The sequence below is a fragment of the Gossypium arboreum genome, chromosome 4 (assembly GCF_025698485.1).
Source record: "Gossypium arboreum isolate Shixiya-1 chromosome 4, ASM2569848v2, whole genome shotgun sequence".
NCBI lineage: Eukaryota > Viridiplantae > Streptophyta > Magnoliopsida > Malvales > Malvaceae > Gossypium > Gossypium arboreum.
Window position 1 is genome coordinate 9,680,099 of NC_069073.1, and position 15,132 is coordinate 9,695,230.

Consider the following 15,132-nt stretch of genomic DNA (forward strand, 5'->3'; position numbering starts at 1 on the left):
TGTAAGATTTGAATTGATATTATAATACTGTTTAATATATTATTAAAATTAAGCATCGAGTACGGTTATTTTATTTGACAATTGTAAATTTTGATTTTATGAAAATTTATTATTTTATAATTTTAATCTTTATTTTAGGTAATTTTAGAGAAAAAGGTAAATGTTTTTGAAAATTTAAAAACCCACTTAAATTTTGATAAATTCAGTCTCGACGTTATACATAAAATTTTAAAAAGTGGATAAATAAATGAAATAATTTCAAAATATTATTACTTAAAGTAAGAAGGAATTTAAAAAAAAAAGAAAAAAGAAAAAAAAAAAGAGGGTGGTCCACTGAGGAGGTCACTTGACAAATTTAAGAGGGGATACAGTCAATGTCTGAGAAATCAGAAATTGCAGGTCATTTCTTCTCTCTCTTTCCAATGCTTTCATTCATTCTTACCAACTCTTCTTACCGTGTCAACTCAGTTCTCACACGCTTCATCTTATATCATCCTTTTATTTTTACATTTTCGACTAAAATAAAATTTAAATACAAAATATATCAAATTAAAAACATTATTAATATATACAATTAATAGAGATAAATTATGTATAGTAAGATAAAATGCATATAAATACATTAAAATAACAATTTGATTTAGTGATAAATTTAAGTTTTTATCCATTTAACTAACATGGGTTTAAATCACACAATATGCATATTTTTATTTTTATTATTTTCTATTAAAATAAAAATATTAAAGTACTCTCGAATAATATAATTTATTTTAAATATGAAATGATGTTTTCATAATTTTCTTAACCGAGTTAGTGTCTAGATAACTCATAACATCAACTCAATTGATGACTTAAATAATAGTATAGATATAAATTATTGATGAAGGTAATAAAGTGTTTATAAATATAAAAATAAAATTTTAGTTGAATGATAGATTAAATTTTTAATGCAATTCAAATCCCACCATATGCATATTTTTATTAATTTTTTAATTAAAAAATAAAATACTCTTAAATAATGGAAGGATATTCACATAATTTTATAATTGAATCAATGTCGATTAACTCGTGACATCAATTCAAAATGTTGTGATGTTGGTTTTATATTTTAGTTTAATTACTTTTTGTAAACATACATGTTTGCTTTTAATTATATTGAATCTAATTTATTCATATAAATGCTAAAATAATTTTTCTAAAATTGTTAATTGATGTTAAATTTAAGGATATAATGTCAATTTTAGTAGTTTAATATTTATCTCTTTTGTTAATTTGACTCTTATATTTTTAAGTTACATTTGACTCCCAAATTTTTAAAAATAGTCAAATTTAATCATTAATTTTTCAAAAAGAGTTTTTTAAAATATTAAATTTTTGAACATGACAGTCTACATGTCTTTATAATAATTTATTAAAATTTTTATAAAATTTAAATTATTTATTGACGCCACATATAATATATATAGCACCGTGTTAGCATAAAATACATGTACATTGACTTTCATACAAGTTGTCAGAGATCAATATGATTAAAATTAATATTTTAATCTGAATTAAAGAGATAAATTAACTCTTTTTCAAAAAATTAATAAAAATAAATTTATTATTATTTCTATCTCTCATCAAAATTTAACCGTATCCCTTATATATAGAGAGAGAAATAATCAGACATGCCTGTCTATGTCCAAATTTAAGCTTTGGAAATGAATCAATGATACGACAATAAATTAATTAATTATTTAATCCTTTAGTCATATTTTTAATTTAAAAAATTATTTATTAAAAAGAAACCTTTAGCATAAATTTTAAACATATATTTGTTAATAAAAATAAATTTTCATTTAGTGGTATAAAACATAAAAGCATGGTTGATTATTGAATTGAAATTTAATTAAATAACTTTTTAGAAAATAAAACAACAAGAATGTATAACTCATTTTAATTTTAAAAATGTTTTACTCATTTCTTTCGCTTCTGTTTATCCAATTTTAAGTGATTAAAACTTGTGATTTTATCCAATTTGCGAACCTCATTATTAAATAATTTTTAAATAAAAATTGTAATTTCACTTATTATTTTATCTTTAATTAATATTTTTTATTTTAAATATGAAAAGAAAATGTGCTTGATAGCACTAGAATATACATCATGCTAGTTGTCGTAATAATAATATTACTAATTGAACATGTTTTTCTAATTCTCTTATACGTTTGGTTATTAATGTAATAATTAGTTCAAATTTAAATTACGAGTAATAACTCTTTAAAATTTAAAATAAATAAAAAAATTTCTTCTCTTTACTAAAAATAAATCGTCGAAATGGTTTAATACTATCGATTGAATTAACTCATACACTAAAACATATAAATGTTAAGAGTAAAATGGAGAAAGAGGTTAAAAATACATGGAATGCTAAATATTTACCAGGATTACACAGGCATATGTAACCCCCAAGAGCGTTAACAACTTAACCATGGATTATAACTAGGGTTAGAAAAAGGGTTAAGAAGGAGAACCACAAAAACATAGATTTTTCAATTATCAACAATCATCACTCCCCTCTTTCTCCTAGTCCTCTCCCACCCCTTCTTTTCCTTCATCTCCCCCATTTAACAACCCAAGAAAAAAGAACCCATTTTTTTCCCCATTTCTCTATCCCTTTTCCTTTTTCATTACCAAGCTTCGTAATTTCTTGCATATTATCAAATATTTCTCATAAAACCCATCTTCAAAACCCTTTTAAAATTCATTTTTAGCCTTTTTCTTTAATTTTTACCCTTTTTCTTTTTTGTTTGGTTTTAACTCTAGATGTTAAAGCCATGGATATAGCTCTTGCAAGCACCGCACCAAAATCGCCAGAGGCTGAGCCCGAGCCTGAGCCTGTGAGTGAAACACCAACTCGGATCCAACCCACCAAGCCTGTATCTTTCACCAACGGTGTTCTCAAGCGTCACAAGCCTCACCACCACCACCACCACCACCAAGCGCCACCCATCGTCATAACCTACAAAGAATGTCTGAAGAACCATGCAGCCAGCTTAGGCGGCCATGCTTTAGACGGTTGCGGTGAATTCATGCCGTCGCCAACAGCCACCCCAACTGACCCAACTTCCCTCAAATGTGCTGCTTGTGGGTGCCACCGCAACTTCCACCGCCGTGAACCGGATGACCCACCACCCACAACAGCTACCCCAACAATAGAATACCAGCCTCACCACCGCCACCATCCGCCACCACCAGCAACGGCAAGTCAACCAAATCGTAGTCCTAACTCAGCTTCCCCACCACCGATCTCATCATCTTACTACCCATCAGCTCCCCACATGCTTTTAGCTCTTTCAGGAGGTCTTACAAACTCCCATTTACCAGCTGGTGGGCTGACACCAAACACTGCTAATCTTGGTTCCAACTCAAAGAAAAGATTCAGAACTAAGTTCACTCAGTACCAGAAGGATAAGATGCTGGAGTTTGCTGAGAAAATTGGGTGGAAAATCCAGAAAAGAGATGAAGAAGATATTCAAGAATTCTGCCATGAAGTTGGGGTTGATAGAGGGGTTTTAAAAGTTTGGATGCATAACAATAAGAATACTTTTGGGAAGAAAGATCAAGCCAATGGAGGGTCCTCGACTAGAGATGGAAATGGAAGTGTTCGATTCAACCATGAAGAACATAACAACAGCAACAACGACAACAACAACGGTCAGAATCTGAACCATCACTTCGAAACTGATAGTGTTGCTCATGTTGGAACTAATGGCTGCTCTTCTTCTTCCTCTTGATGCTGCTGTAGTTGATGATGATGATCAGCTTCATTGTTCTTTTTTTTTTTTTTTAATACCTCATGGGGGGTGGGGGAGATAATAATCTGTTTAGATATAGAGTAAGGGACTTTGTTTATTAGTTTAAATTTTGTTCCTAATTAGTTTAATTAAGGATCATCACGTTGCTGCTAATATATAACCTGGGAATTAAGAGCTGCTTTGCAATCCAAAAGGGAATTTGATTTAGAATCTTAGTTCTTCTTTGGGATCATAAACTTCCATGTTTTCTGTGTTTCCAAACAGTGAAAAAAACATCTTAAAACCCCCCTTTGAATCTATTAACATTTTCCTTAATCCAAGTTAAAAGAAGGGAGAATAGCTTCCATTATCATTATCTTCTGTCTCACAAAAAGAAGCAAAAAGTGTTGTAAAACTTGTATCAGATAATTAATATTAAACTACCCCCATTAACTTTATACTAATACTTTCATGTATACAATTAAGGTTGCCATCTTTGTTACAATAGTTGTATACAATAAGATGTTAGGAGAAAATAACCCAAAAAGGAAAATGGGACTTCAATTTCCTTTTGCAGAATAATTAGCACACTTTGTATGTTTGTTTGTGCAGTATAATAATGGTTGAGATAAACTGATAAGACTAATATTTTATATTAAAAAAAGCTATAATTTATTCTTCTTAAAGTACAAAAAAGGAATGCTTTTTAATTCTCTCAAGGATGAGATAAGCTTTGGATTTAGGGTTAAAATAATGGGATTTATGGACAATCTATCATATCTTTGCTTTTTGCAATTTTTAATTTCTCTTTCCTTTTAAGGGATCCCATTATTGATACTATAATTACACTTACCACATCAAATTATAAAATTAAAACTAGTGAAATGGGTTTTGTTTTCGTGTCAAGATGAGTCGGTTTCGTTTCCCCTAAAAAAAAAAAGTCCACCCTTAAGACCAGGGAGATTCTCTTGTTTTACTTGAATTTTGTGCTTTTCTTCTCTTTCCAATACTCACTTTTCATTTATTTTTATTTATTGCTTCCACTGTTTCTTATGCCTCTTTTCTTTTCTTTCTTAATATCTACATTGACCCTCAATTCGCCCTCAAACTTTTTTTCCATCCCCCTGACACTAACACAGCTTATTTTTGAATAATTTGCTGATGTAGACAAATAGGAGGGTCACACGTGGAGAATTAAGGGGTCAATCTGTGTTACAGATGCCTAACTTTAGGGATTAATATGATCTAAAAAATATTTAGGGGCCAATTTGAAAGAAGTTGTTAAGTTTAAGGGTCAATTTGTGAAAAGTTCTACCAATGAGCTCCAAGTGACGATTCAATGGTCAGTATCATGGATTAGTACCCATTGTCAAGTAGAAGAATATAACTTAAATCCAAGTCTATCTAACAGTTTATGTCGAAAATCAGATAAAAAAGTTGTTTCATAAAAAAAAAAAACTAAACATTAGAAGAGAATGGGAAAGAGCATATTCAATTGATACAGATAATACGAACAGATAAAGTCATGTAGCATTAATTTTAACAGTCTAGTAACTTTAATGAAAATTTTAAATAGTAAAATGAATAAAACAAAAACTTATCCATAATTCAGTACTTAATTATATATAATTTACCCATAGCAAGATTTTAGTTTATAAGATGTTTGAATGGGGAAAGTTTATAATTCAGTAATAGACTAATAGGATGTTTCTTAATCATTAATTAATATGTTTAGAGTATATTAAGAAGTTTGGTGGTAGCTTTAAGTATAATTTTCAAACAAAGAATGATATATTAATAAACTAATTAAGAGGTTAAACAGATGATGAAAAAATGTTAGGTGTAATAAACTGACATTACATCAATAATATAATATAGTTTAGATTAATGACATTACATCAACCATACCTTACTTTATGTTGGGAAAAGGCTGTTTGAAATTCACCAAAACTAGTAATAATTAAGAAATTGCTTAGTGAAGGAGTTAACTTGAGGGGGATTTTTTTTGTTTAAAAAAAAATTAAATTAAGTAATTTATTTTTTGCTTGATGGGGCAATTGTATTTATGTCCCCACATAACTGCATACTATTGATTGAATATGACATTGCAAATGTATAATAATATTGGTGATTAGAAGTTTGAAGTTTTGAAATTTGGTGGGTAAAGTTATTGTTCACATCACCTTTGCCCATAACTAGATATGGTTCATTGCCCATCACTTTGTGGGTTATTATTATTATTATTATTACTAACCCTTGTTTTTTATATATAAAAATATTGAATAAAAATATAATTTTAAAACTTTGTATTATAGATTATGTGGAGAATTTAAATTTATTGAATAAAATTTAAATTAAAAAAGTAATTATTTTATTTAATTATAAAATATAAATTGGAATAAAAGGATAAAACTTTGCGTGGTATTTACGCATGATAGCGGCACATGCAAAAAGCTGTACAAATTTAGATTTATTTTTCTTTTCTTAAAAATATTTTTACTATCAAAGCATGTATGGCCCAATTGTATATTTCACAGCTGTTAATATACTAATAATAATACAAAAAAAAATAGTACTAAAATAACAACTACACTTAATTTCCATATTTTCTATCAACAAATGAAAATAATAAATCTATGTAATAATTTTTATTTATTTATGTAATTAATACAAGAAAACCCTAAATTTTGAATTTTATCTCCTTGGGTAACTATTTCCACTCAAGAAGACTTGACGATAATGATTTTGTTTTAGAATATAAGATTATGAAGAATCTAAGAATAGCATTATCCTTGGAGATTGATGTTTGAGCAGCAACTACTCCATTTTAAAATTTTCTAACTTTTTAACCCTTTCTACATTATAAATAACAACTAAATTAAATTTGATGTTTTGGGATATTTCAAATTTTAGATTTGATTTTTATATATTATTTTATATTTAAATTTGACTACGTGTAAATTTTGTTTAGATATATTTTGATTATCGGTTTGATTGCGTATTGTAATGATTGATTCAGATGTATTAGTGTTTGTAATTGTGATTATATTTATAATATCTTTTATGTACATTGAACCTAGAATGATTTAAGAATTGAATTAGATCATATCAGATTTGGTCAACTAAAATTTGCTATTTCAAAATTCCATGACTTTAGAAATTGCTTTTCCAATTTTAAACTATAAAAAAAGTTAATATATCTATATTTACATAAAAAATTTAAGTAAATTTCATAGTTATCATATAATAACTGTGATGAAATTAGTAAGTTTTTAGATTTTGAAATGAATACCAAAGTTTGGTATAATATTCAAACAAGGGTTGAAAATTTGGAGTCAATCTCAAAATAATTAAGGTATTTAATAGCATTCCTTAGTTGAAAATTTCTTCTTAGAAAGTAGCCTTGTTAATTAGCTCCCAATTAGGTCCACGACAGAATCTACCCTACCTTGGTTTACTTGCTAGCTTATAATTAATCATGTCCATATTGCCGACAATGTAAGCTTCATATCTACCTTCTATGCTCTAAATTTAGGTTTTTTTTTAGGGTTGAGTCACGTTTTAGATAAAATATTAGATTCAGAAAATAAATTTAAATAAAAATTAACTTCAATTAAAGTATAAATTGAACTCAATTCAAAACATTCAAAATTTAATTTTAGACTAAGTTAGCTCTTTTTTTAAAGATTATATTATATTATTTTTATGTATTATATAATTTATTATGTAAAGTAAAATTGAATATCATTTATGTAAATTCACATGTGAATTATAAAGTAGATTTATATGACCCTATCTCTTATTAGAAAAAGTTGTTTCCTACATTTGTCCTCGTTAATTTATCCAAATGAAATAAGCATTTTATATTTGATTTTGGCGTTTTGTCATGTCCCTTGGTAACATCATTATAAGAAATTATTAGCATACTGAAAATACTTTGCTTATGCAAGCATCAAGCCTCTTGCTACGAACCAATACACATATCTGGTCTTAGTTTTGGACTTTCAAACAGCCAGTTTTCCAGACCCAAAATATGAAATATAACAAACATGAAATAAAAGTGGCCCTTTTTGGTTCCCTTTGGTGGCCTATTTTAATTGTTGTTGGCAAATTTGACTCAAAACACAGCATGTATACAAATATAAATATTTTAAACATGATTAGGATATGGTAAGACACACCAACACATTTGCTCCAACCCAAACTTTACCTCTTAACCTTTTAATTTGTTAATTACAAGTTTTGTTAAAATACTCCTTACATAAACTAACAAATCCATGTAATGGTATGACGATTAAGGATGTTTATTGTCTCAATTATAACTTGAGTTCAAATTGCGATAATCGTGTTTATTGTTTGAACTTTACCCTGCCGTGAGTGGTTCTTAGATGTATAATTTTTAATTATTTTATTTAAAGGTTATGTGTTTTAAAATATTAATTTTTTCCAAACTAAATTGATTCCCTATTAATTTATAATACCAACTCATATAGATATAGATATAGATGATATGGGTTTATTGCATCTAGAATTCTTCGGACCCAAAAGAACAAAGCAGCCCATGGAACATAAATAACCAATTGTATTTTGGGGCCAATTTTGGGTCACATCCATAATTTATATATTTCAATTTTGATACTTTTCATTATAGTTATCTTCAAAAGAAAGAAAAAGAAGTTTTCATTATAGTTTTGTTTTAATTTTCCAATGAATTTGTAGTGAGAATAAATGCGTTCATTCTAAAATTTTATTTATTGAATTATTATTTTTTAATTTAGGTGTGTTTAATAAATTATTTAATATTTTAAATGTGTTTGATAATTATTTTAATTTTTTATTTAATATAAAATTTCCAACAAAAAATATTGAATGAGATAAATAAGTATTTAGCTACTTATTATTTAACTTAGAAAATATTAAGTTGATTTTATTTTATTAATAAATGAAATAAATTATCATTTTAAGAAAAATGAGATATTTAAGTTATTATATTTATCTTTTAACCAAAAATATTCAAAATAATTTAAAATATTATATTGATAAGATTAAAATTAAAATAAATAATATTTTAAAAATCAGTATTTACTTTTATCAAATAACATAACTATATTTAGTATTATATTTATTGTGACACCCAAAAATAAATAGGGTTAGAATCAATAAAATCATTAAAAATGAGTTTTAGTCTTGATAGTTAAGAGCTTAATATACTATCAAAAGGATTGAGGTTTAAACCTCACTTTTCTCATTTTTCTTCTCTTTTTTCTCCAACTAAGGAACAAACTTAATATAGTATATATATTAAATGTCGTAGAAATAAGCTAAAGTAGCTTAAGTGGCAAGGCTTTTCATTTCCCCCTTATCCTTGAGTTCAATTTTTTGGACAGTAAGAAAGGTTACTTGTCCAATCAACCCCTCTAATTTTAAAACCCTAGTTATTTAAATACTTTTTCTAATTATACATTGATTTAAAATCCTTTTCAACCCTAAATTGACCTCTTGTTTTTTCTTTTCTCTCTTTAAATTCTTCATCCCTTTTGTTTCTCATTTTTTCTTTCATAAAAATTTTGAAGTCTCTGCTGGAAAATTGATTTCTTGAAAATCTAAGTCAAAATTAATTCACGATCTAACTCGTTCATCAACCGATTGTTGAAACATCATCTTTAATCTTTGAATTCTCGTCAAAAGATCAATAAGAATTCTTGTTATCAATTTGTAGAACCCATAAATTCTGAGGTTTCACCGTTCTTGCTAATCTTTCAACTCAATTACGAATCTTTTATGAGTTTCTCGAGAATCTTGAAAACAATATCTAATTCTCGCGTAAATGTCGTCTGAAAGGCTTGTTGTAGGTATTTTGGATCAAATTTAGACGTGAGAATCGTTGCTCGAGACCCCAGAAGTCAGGTGTGTGTTCTTTTATGAGAAAATTGAGGCAAAAGTGAGCCTAGCCCAGACCACACATCCAACCACACGGGTGCGTGCGCCACCCATGTGGACTACACGACCCCATACATGGCCATGCCACCCTTGAAACCCTAGTGTGTCCGACTTTCACACAGCCTAGGACACCTCACACGACTTGTAACGCCCCAATTTTCGGGAATTCTGTGAATGTTGGCATAGGTTTAATTATGTTAGTGGGCCTCTAGAAAGGCCAAACTTAAGATAGAACCCAACAATTTTAGTTAATTTTTGTTCCATAAGAAAAAGGGGGTGAAATTATAAAATAGGATGTGAAAATGTCTGAAAATGCTATAGGCTAAATTGACGTGGCCAAATAAATAGGAGTGCAAAATAGGAGGATTTGCATGACAAACCTCCCATTTTACATGAAGTGGCTAGCCATCATGTTGTTGTAGACAAAATGTACACTTGATATCCATAATTTATGGTACAAATTGATACAAATTGATAATAGGTTAGGTAAATGTTCCATGATAATAGGTTAGGTAAATGTTCCATGATAATGGGTTAGGTAAATGTTTCATGATAATGGGTTAGGTAAATGTTTCATGATAAGAATTTCATGTCTTTTGTATTAAAGAATTAAATGGATGAAATATGAAGTTTTATTAAAAGAAAAAGGGGTGAAAAGAACAAAGTTTTGTCCATCTTTGTTCATCATAGCTGAAAGTTAGAGAAGAGAAAGGAGAGGAGAAAGCTCTTGAGTATTTGGTCATTAGGAGGAGGAAAATTGAAGGTAAGTTCTTGGTACCTTGCTTCTATTTTGAGGTTCATGAGTTCTTCTTGATTCTACCTTAACTCTTGAAGTATATTTTGATTTTTAGTTGTGTTGTGAGCATTTAGTCATGAATTAAAATGAAGGAAATGGTTGTTGTTTCATGTTCTTTTAATAAAAATGGAAGATAGGTGAAGTTGAGCCAAACAAATGAGCATGCATGTGCCTTAGATGTTAAAGGGAAAAATCAGCTAACATGTTGTTCTTTAAAATGATGAAATGGAGATTATACTTAAGTAAAATCATAGATATTGATGATTGATTGGTGATATACATGTTTAAATAACAAGCATGCAAGTTAGGTGTGAAAGAGTGATTTGATAATAAATCTGCTTGGGACAGCAGCAGTAACGTGACTTTGAAAAATCACCATAAATTGTGGGAGATGAGTTAGAAGCTGCATAAATTATGTAATTAAAGCTTAATGAGTCTAGTTTCAAATGGAATAAACAAGAACATATTTTGAATTCTGTACAATGAGAAATTTGATTCGTAATGAAGAGTGGTCAGATTAGTCAAACAGTGAAACATGGGAAACTTTGAGAAAAATCTGGTATTGATTGGCTTAACCAAAAATTCTGAAAATTTTATGGATAGAAGATATATGAGTCTATTTTCAAGGAAAATTAGCGGAACTTGATTTGGAGTTTCGTAGCTCCAGTTATAAATGATTTAGTAACTGTTGCTCAGGAAGACAGCTTGCAGTGAAATTATGATTATGTAGTAAACATTGACAAAAATTTATTAATGAGTTGCTTATTGATTTCTTATAAGCTTACTATGATCTGTAGGTGTGTTTGGCCGAATATCGTAAGGGGTTAATACGTAGTTTGTATTTGAATAGTTAGATTAACGTGTTAGTAATCCAATTGTAGGCGGTTTGTGTGTGGATCTCGTCAGCATATCGTCGCAAACAGGTGTGTAACTAACACCCTCTTTCTTAGTCTGGATCGGCAAAAGTCGAAAAGCCGAAATGCCAAAAAAACCGGTATTTTGTAGATTTTCGAGTGTGCGAATGCTCGTGAGGTAAATCGATTAATGTTTTTGGTAAGCTGCAAAATTTGGACTGCAAAGTGCATGATTTCTGTGCCCTCGATGTTTTTGGGCTTAATGGGCCAAAATTGGAATGATGGGCCAACGGGCCCAATTCGGTAAGAACCTTCGGTACATGATTCTGTTAGTACATGAAAAGTAGGAATATGCATGAAAAACCCTAAAATAGATAAATTACTGAAATACCTTTAAAAGTGAAAAATTTACAGTTTTACCCTTAGGAGATAAATTACCGAAATACCTCTAGGGTTAAATTGACCTAAATGCATGTTTGATTGTTGTTATTTATTGCATGCCATGTTGTTATTATCGATGCATGGACTGGGATATTGACGGAGGAAGTCTTGAAAGTGGCTTGTCCACGTCTTGGAGGCTTTGCCTCAATTTATTGATAATCGAGCAGCAAAGCAAGGCGCAATCGTGGAGTGTTAAATTTGGGTGGGTTGAGCTATTCCCACATGGAGTGTATGGCTAGTACGGGTGGAGTGTAGTGGTTGGTGGGTTGCGTAGTCTCCCAAATGGGCTTGCATATGTTTCTTGATGTTGCATGTATTTTGAAATGGGCCTATGGGCCATCATTATCTGAATAAGGGCTAAGGCCCGGTTTATTATGTCTGAAAAGGGCTCGCCCAGTACCACTGATTACTGAGCAGGCTTAGGCCCAATAGGCTTGAGTGACTTGGGCTTTGAATGGGTTTTCCTTACACACCGAGTTTCCCCAAACTCACCCTTTTATTTTCATCCACGCAGAAATCCCCAACCATAGTGGGCTTGGAGTTGTGAGGGAATTCGGAGTGGCCACCCATTCTGAAAGTTTGATTTTCTTCCGTGAACTGGATATCCTTTTAATTACGTTTGAGGTTTTAGGCTTTTAAATGTAATAAGGCCGCTTATTTATTTTTGATGGTTTTTAATATGTATTACTAAGATAGGTAATACTTATTTTAACTGTTGAAATTGGATAGCTTTAGGGCGTTTTCAAAAACAACAGTTGATTTCAAAATAACACGACAACAAGCAAAGCTTCCGCAATGAAAGTATTTTCCAAAATTAATCACTTTTCCTAAAATGACTTAATCAAATCGGTTTCTAGAAATATCCATGACATTAAGGTGTGGCAATGGCGTATGCATGTCTAGGATTGGATCCGAAGGAGTTTGGTATTAGCGGTCCGGTGGACTCACCACCTCTTTTCTGGTTTCCTACCTGGTGCACAGCTTCCATTCACTTTAACCCTTAATGAATTAATCTTTTGAACATTAAGTACGATTTTCTAGACTTAAAATGGAAATTTTTTTTTAACATTTTTGATGTGGCATGCCGGATCCGGCCATAACTTCTGGGCCGGGTTTGGGGTGCTACACGACTGTGTCTTCCCTATAGATTGAATTTTCAAATGTCAGATGGCCACAGTCTCTCACACAGCTTAGCCACACGACCGTGTGCCACCTCTACAAGGTCCAAGGCTTCCCACATAGTCCGGTCACACAACCGTGTGTCCCTTGTAACTCAAAATTTACAGTTTTGACTCAGAATTTTACATTTTGACCAGTTTAGTCCCTGAATATATTTTGAACCATTTTTAGTAAATTAAATTATGCAACTAGGTCCCTGATTATATGCAGTATGCTAAAATCCATGATTGATCGAATTAATGCAGTATATATATATTTGCATGAATTATGAGTAGTACATGTTACTTTTGTATCTATATACTTGCGATTGTATGAACGACATGCCCTATATTATTATCAATTTGAATACATGAAAAGCTTGATTTTGGTACTGACTTTCCAAGTGTTAGTACATTAAATGCCAACATATGTGATTGAATTAAATATGTTGCATTGCATGGGTTGGGACGATATGATTAGAGGAAGCCTGACAGTTTATCTGCATTAATTTTGTTGTGCACCCACAAACAAAGGCAAATTCCAACTATAGGCACTACTGTGTATCCACAGCCAAAAGCAGATACTACAAATTTATACTGTAGAATTTACTACCAAAAGCAGGTTTCATCAACAGGACTTATTGTTCTGAACCCATAGATGAAAGTAGATTCCAACTGCAGGAATTTATTGTGTGTCCACAGCCAAATGGCAGTTATTATCTGAAAAACTGTAGTGGTATATCCACATCTCAGTGTATTGGAGAAGGGAGTTTTGATGAACTTCCATTATAGCGTGTAGCAATGGGCAGGATTTAATATGTTTGAACCCAAAATTGTTTGGCATCATTTAAACCATGTGCATACAAAGCTGGAAAATTATATTATAATACATATGAGTGAATATATATATATATATATATATATATATGAAAATATGTGTATGGATATGATTATTGTGGACATGTCTTGAGAATCAAGTTATTCTAAAAACTGTTACTATGAGAACTTAAACATTCTTTAATCTAATCAGAAATAAACAAATTGAGGTATTGCATACTTTAAATCACGTAACTTTACTCATCTTGATTTTGTTTGAGATTAGCGGGGATAAATTTTCTTCACATTAGCCTTTTGAACTCAATGTGTTTAATATTGTTCTTTGATTTGTCATGTTTAAAGCTCATGAATGATTCCCTTATTGGTATGAAAACTTGAGTAACACAATAAATTTTACGTCATTATTCTTTTGGGTTTAAAATGAAAATACGTGTTTTTTATAATGTAAACGTGGCTTTAAGTTTTTTTCTTGGAACGAAGGTATTGTCTTTTTTCTTGGAATGAAGGTATAAGGCTAGTGGGTGTTTCATGTATATATCTTCAATTGGTAAATAGATATCAAATCATTCATGTAAATAGATTTAAGACAATTTTTTTCCCAATCCATGATAAAGAATTTATAGCGCATTATGGCACATGGTTCCATGTAAATATTTGGGGTAATTCATGCATGTTATAAGCATGGTGTATATATATGTCTCTGTAAATGTATGCGCAGCAGTGTATGTAAGGTTATGTGCGCATAATTATTTGTTATGATATATGCAATATGTGTATAGTCATAGATTTTATATGTGTCTTGAAATTGTTTCTTTTATCTAAGTGTATGTGTAAAGCCATTGTTTTCCTTTCATGGTAACTTGTAAGTACGCAATCATTTGTGCCATTTACTTTGTTTGTCTCTTTATTAGGGATTCATTATCATACAAATCATTAAATAATTCTTTTTAAAAATTTAAATTTTATTTATTTTTTAAAATATTTTTTAGTCCTCGGATGTTGTAGATTAATTAATTTTAAACAATTATATAATTTTTTTTCTAAATGATTTTCTAGAGTCCCTGAGTTGCTATGGACTTATATAATTTATAAAAATATATGTATAATTATTTTCATGTTATGAATTTATGTTGTGTATAATATACTTGTATAAATGCTTTGGAATTTCATGTCACGTCTTAATATGCTTGTAATATAAATTTTCATTTTGTTCTATTGTGTTCAGGTAGACTTGTTAATGAGTCAGGTCATTCAGTTCGGTCCAAAGTTTTGCCTGAAAAGTGAGAGGATTTGGATAACAATATAGACTCGAAAAATAAGTTTAGACA

General features: G+C 29.9%; 1 protein-coding gene and 1 long non-coding RNA gene across 2 annotated transcripts; both read left to right on the forward strand.

Annotated features, from left to right (window-relative positions):
- Positions 1–2,485: 2,485 nt before the first annotated feature.
- LOC108460911 (zinc-finger homeodomain protein 9-like) lies at positions 2,486–4,010 on the forward strand. The gene has a single exon (XM_017760614.2). It carries the CDS (start codon positions 2,820–2,822, stop codon positions 3,777–3,779), a length of 960 nt encoding a protein of 319 aa, XP_017616103.1. The 5' UTR covers positions 2,486–2,819; the 3' UTR covers positions 3,780–4,010.
- A 6,318-nt stretch (positions 4,011–10,328) lies between these two features.
- Positions 10,329–13,287, forward strand: LOC128291460 (uncharacterized). Its single transcript, XR_008281252.1, has 2 exons — positions 10,329–10,482; positions 11,397–13,287. It is a non-coding gene; the product is annotated as an uncharacterized LOC128291460 (long non-coding RNA).
- The last annotated feature ends 1,845 nt before the right edge of the window (positions 13,288–15,132 follow it).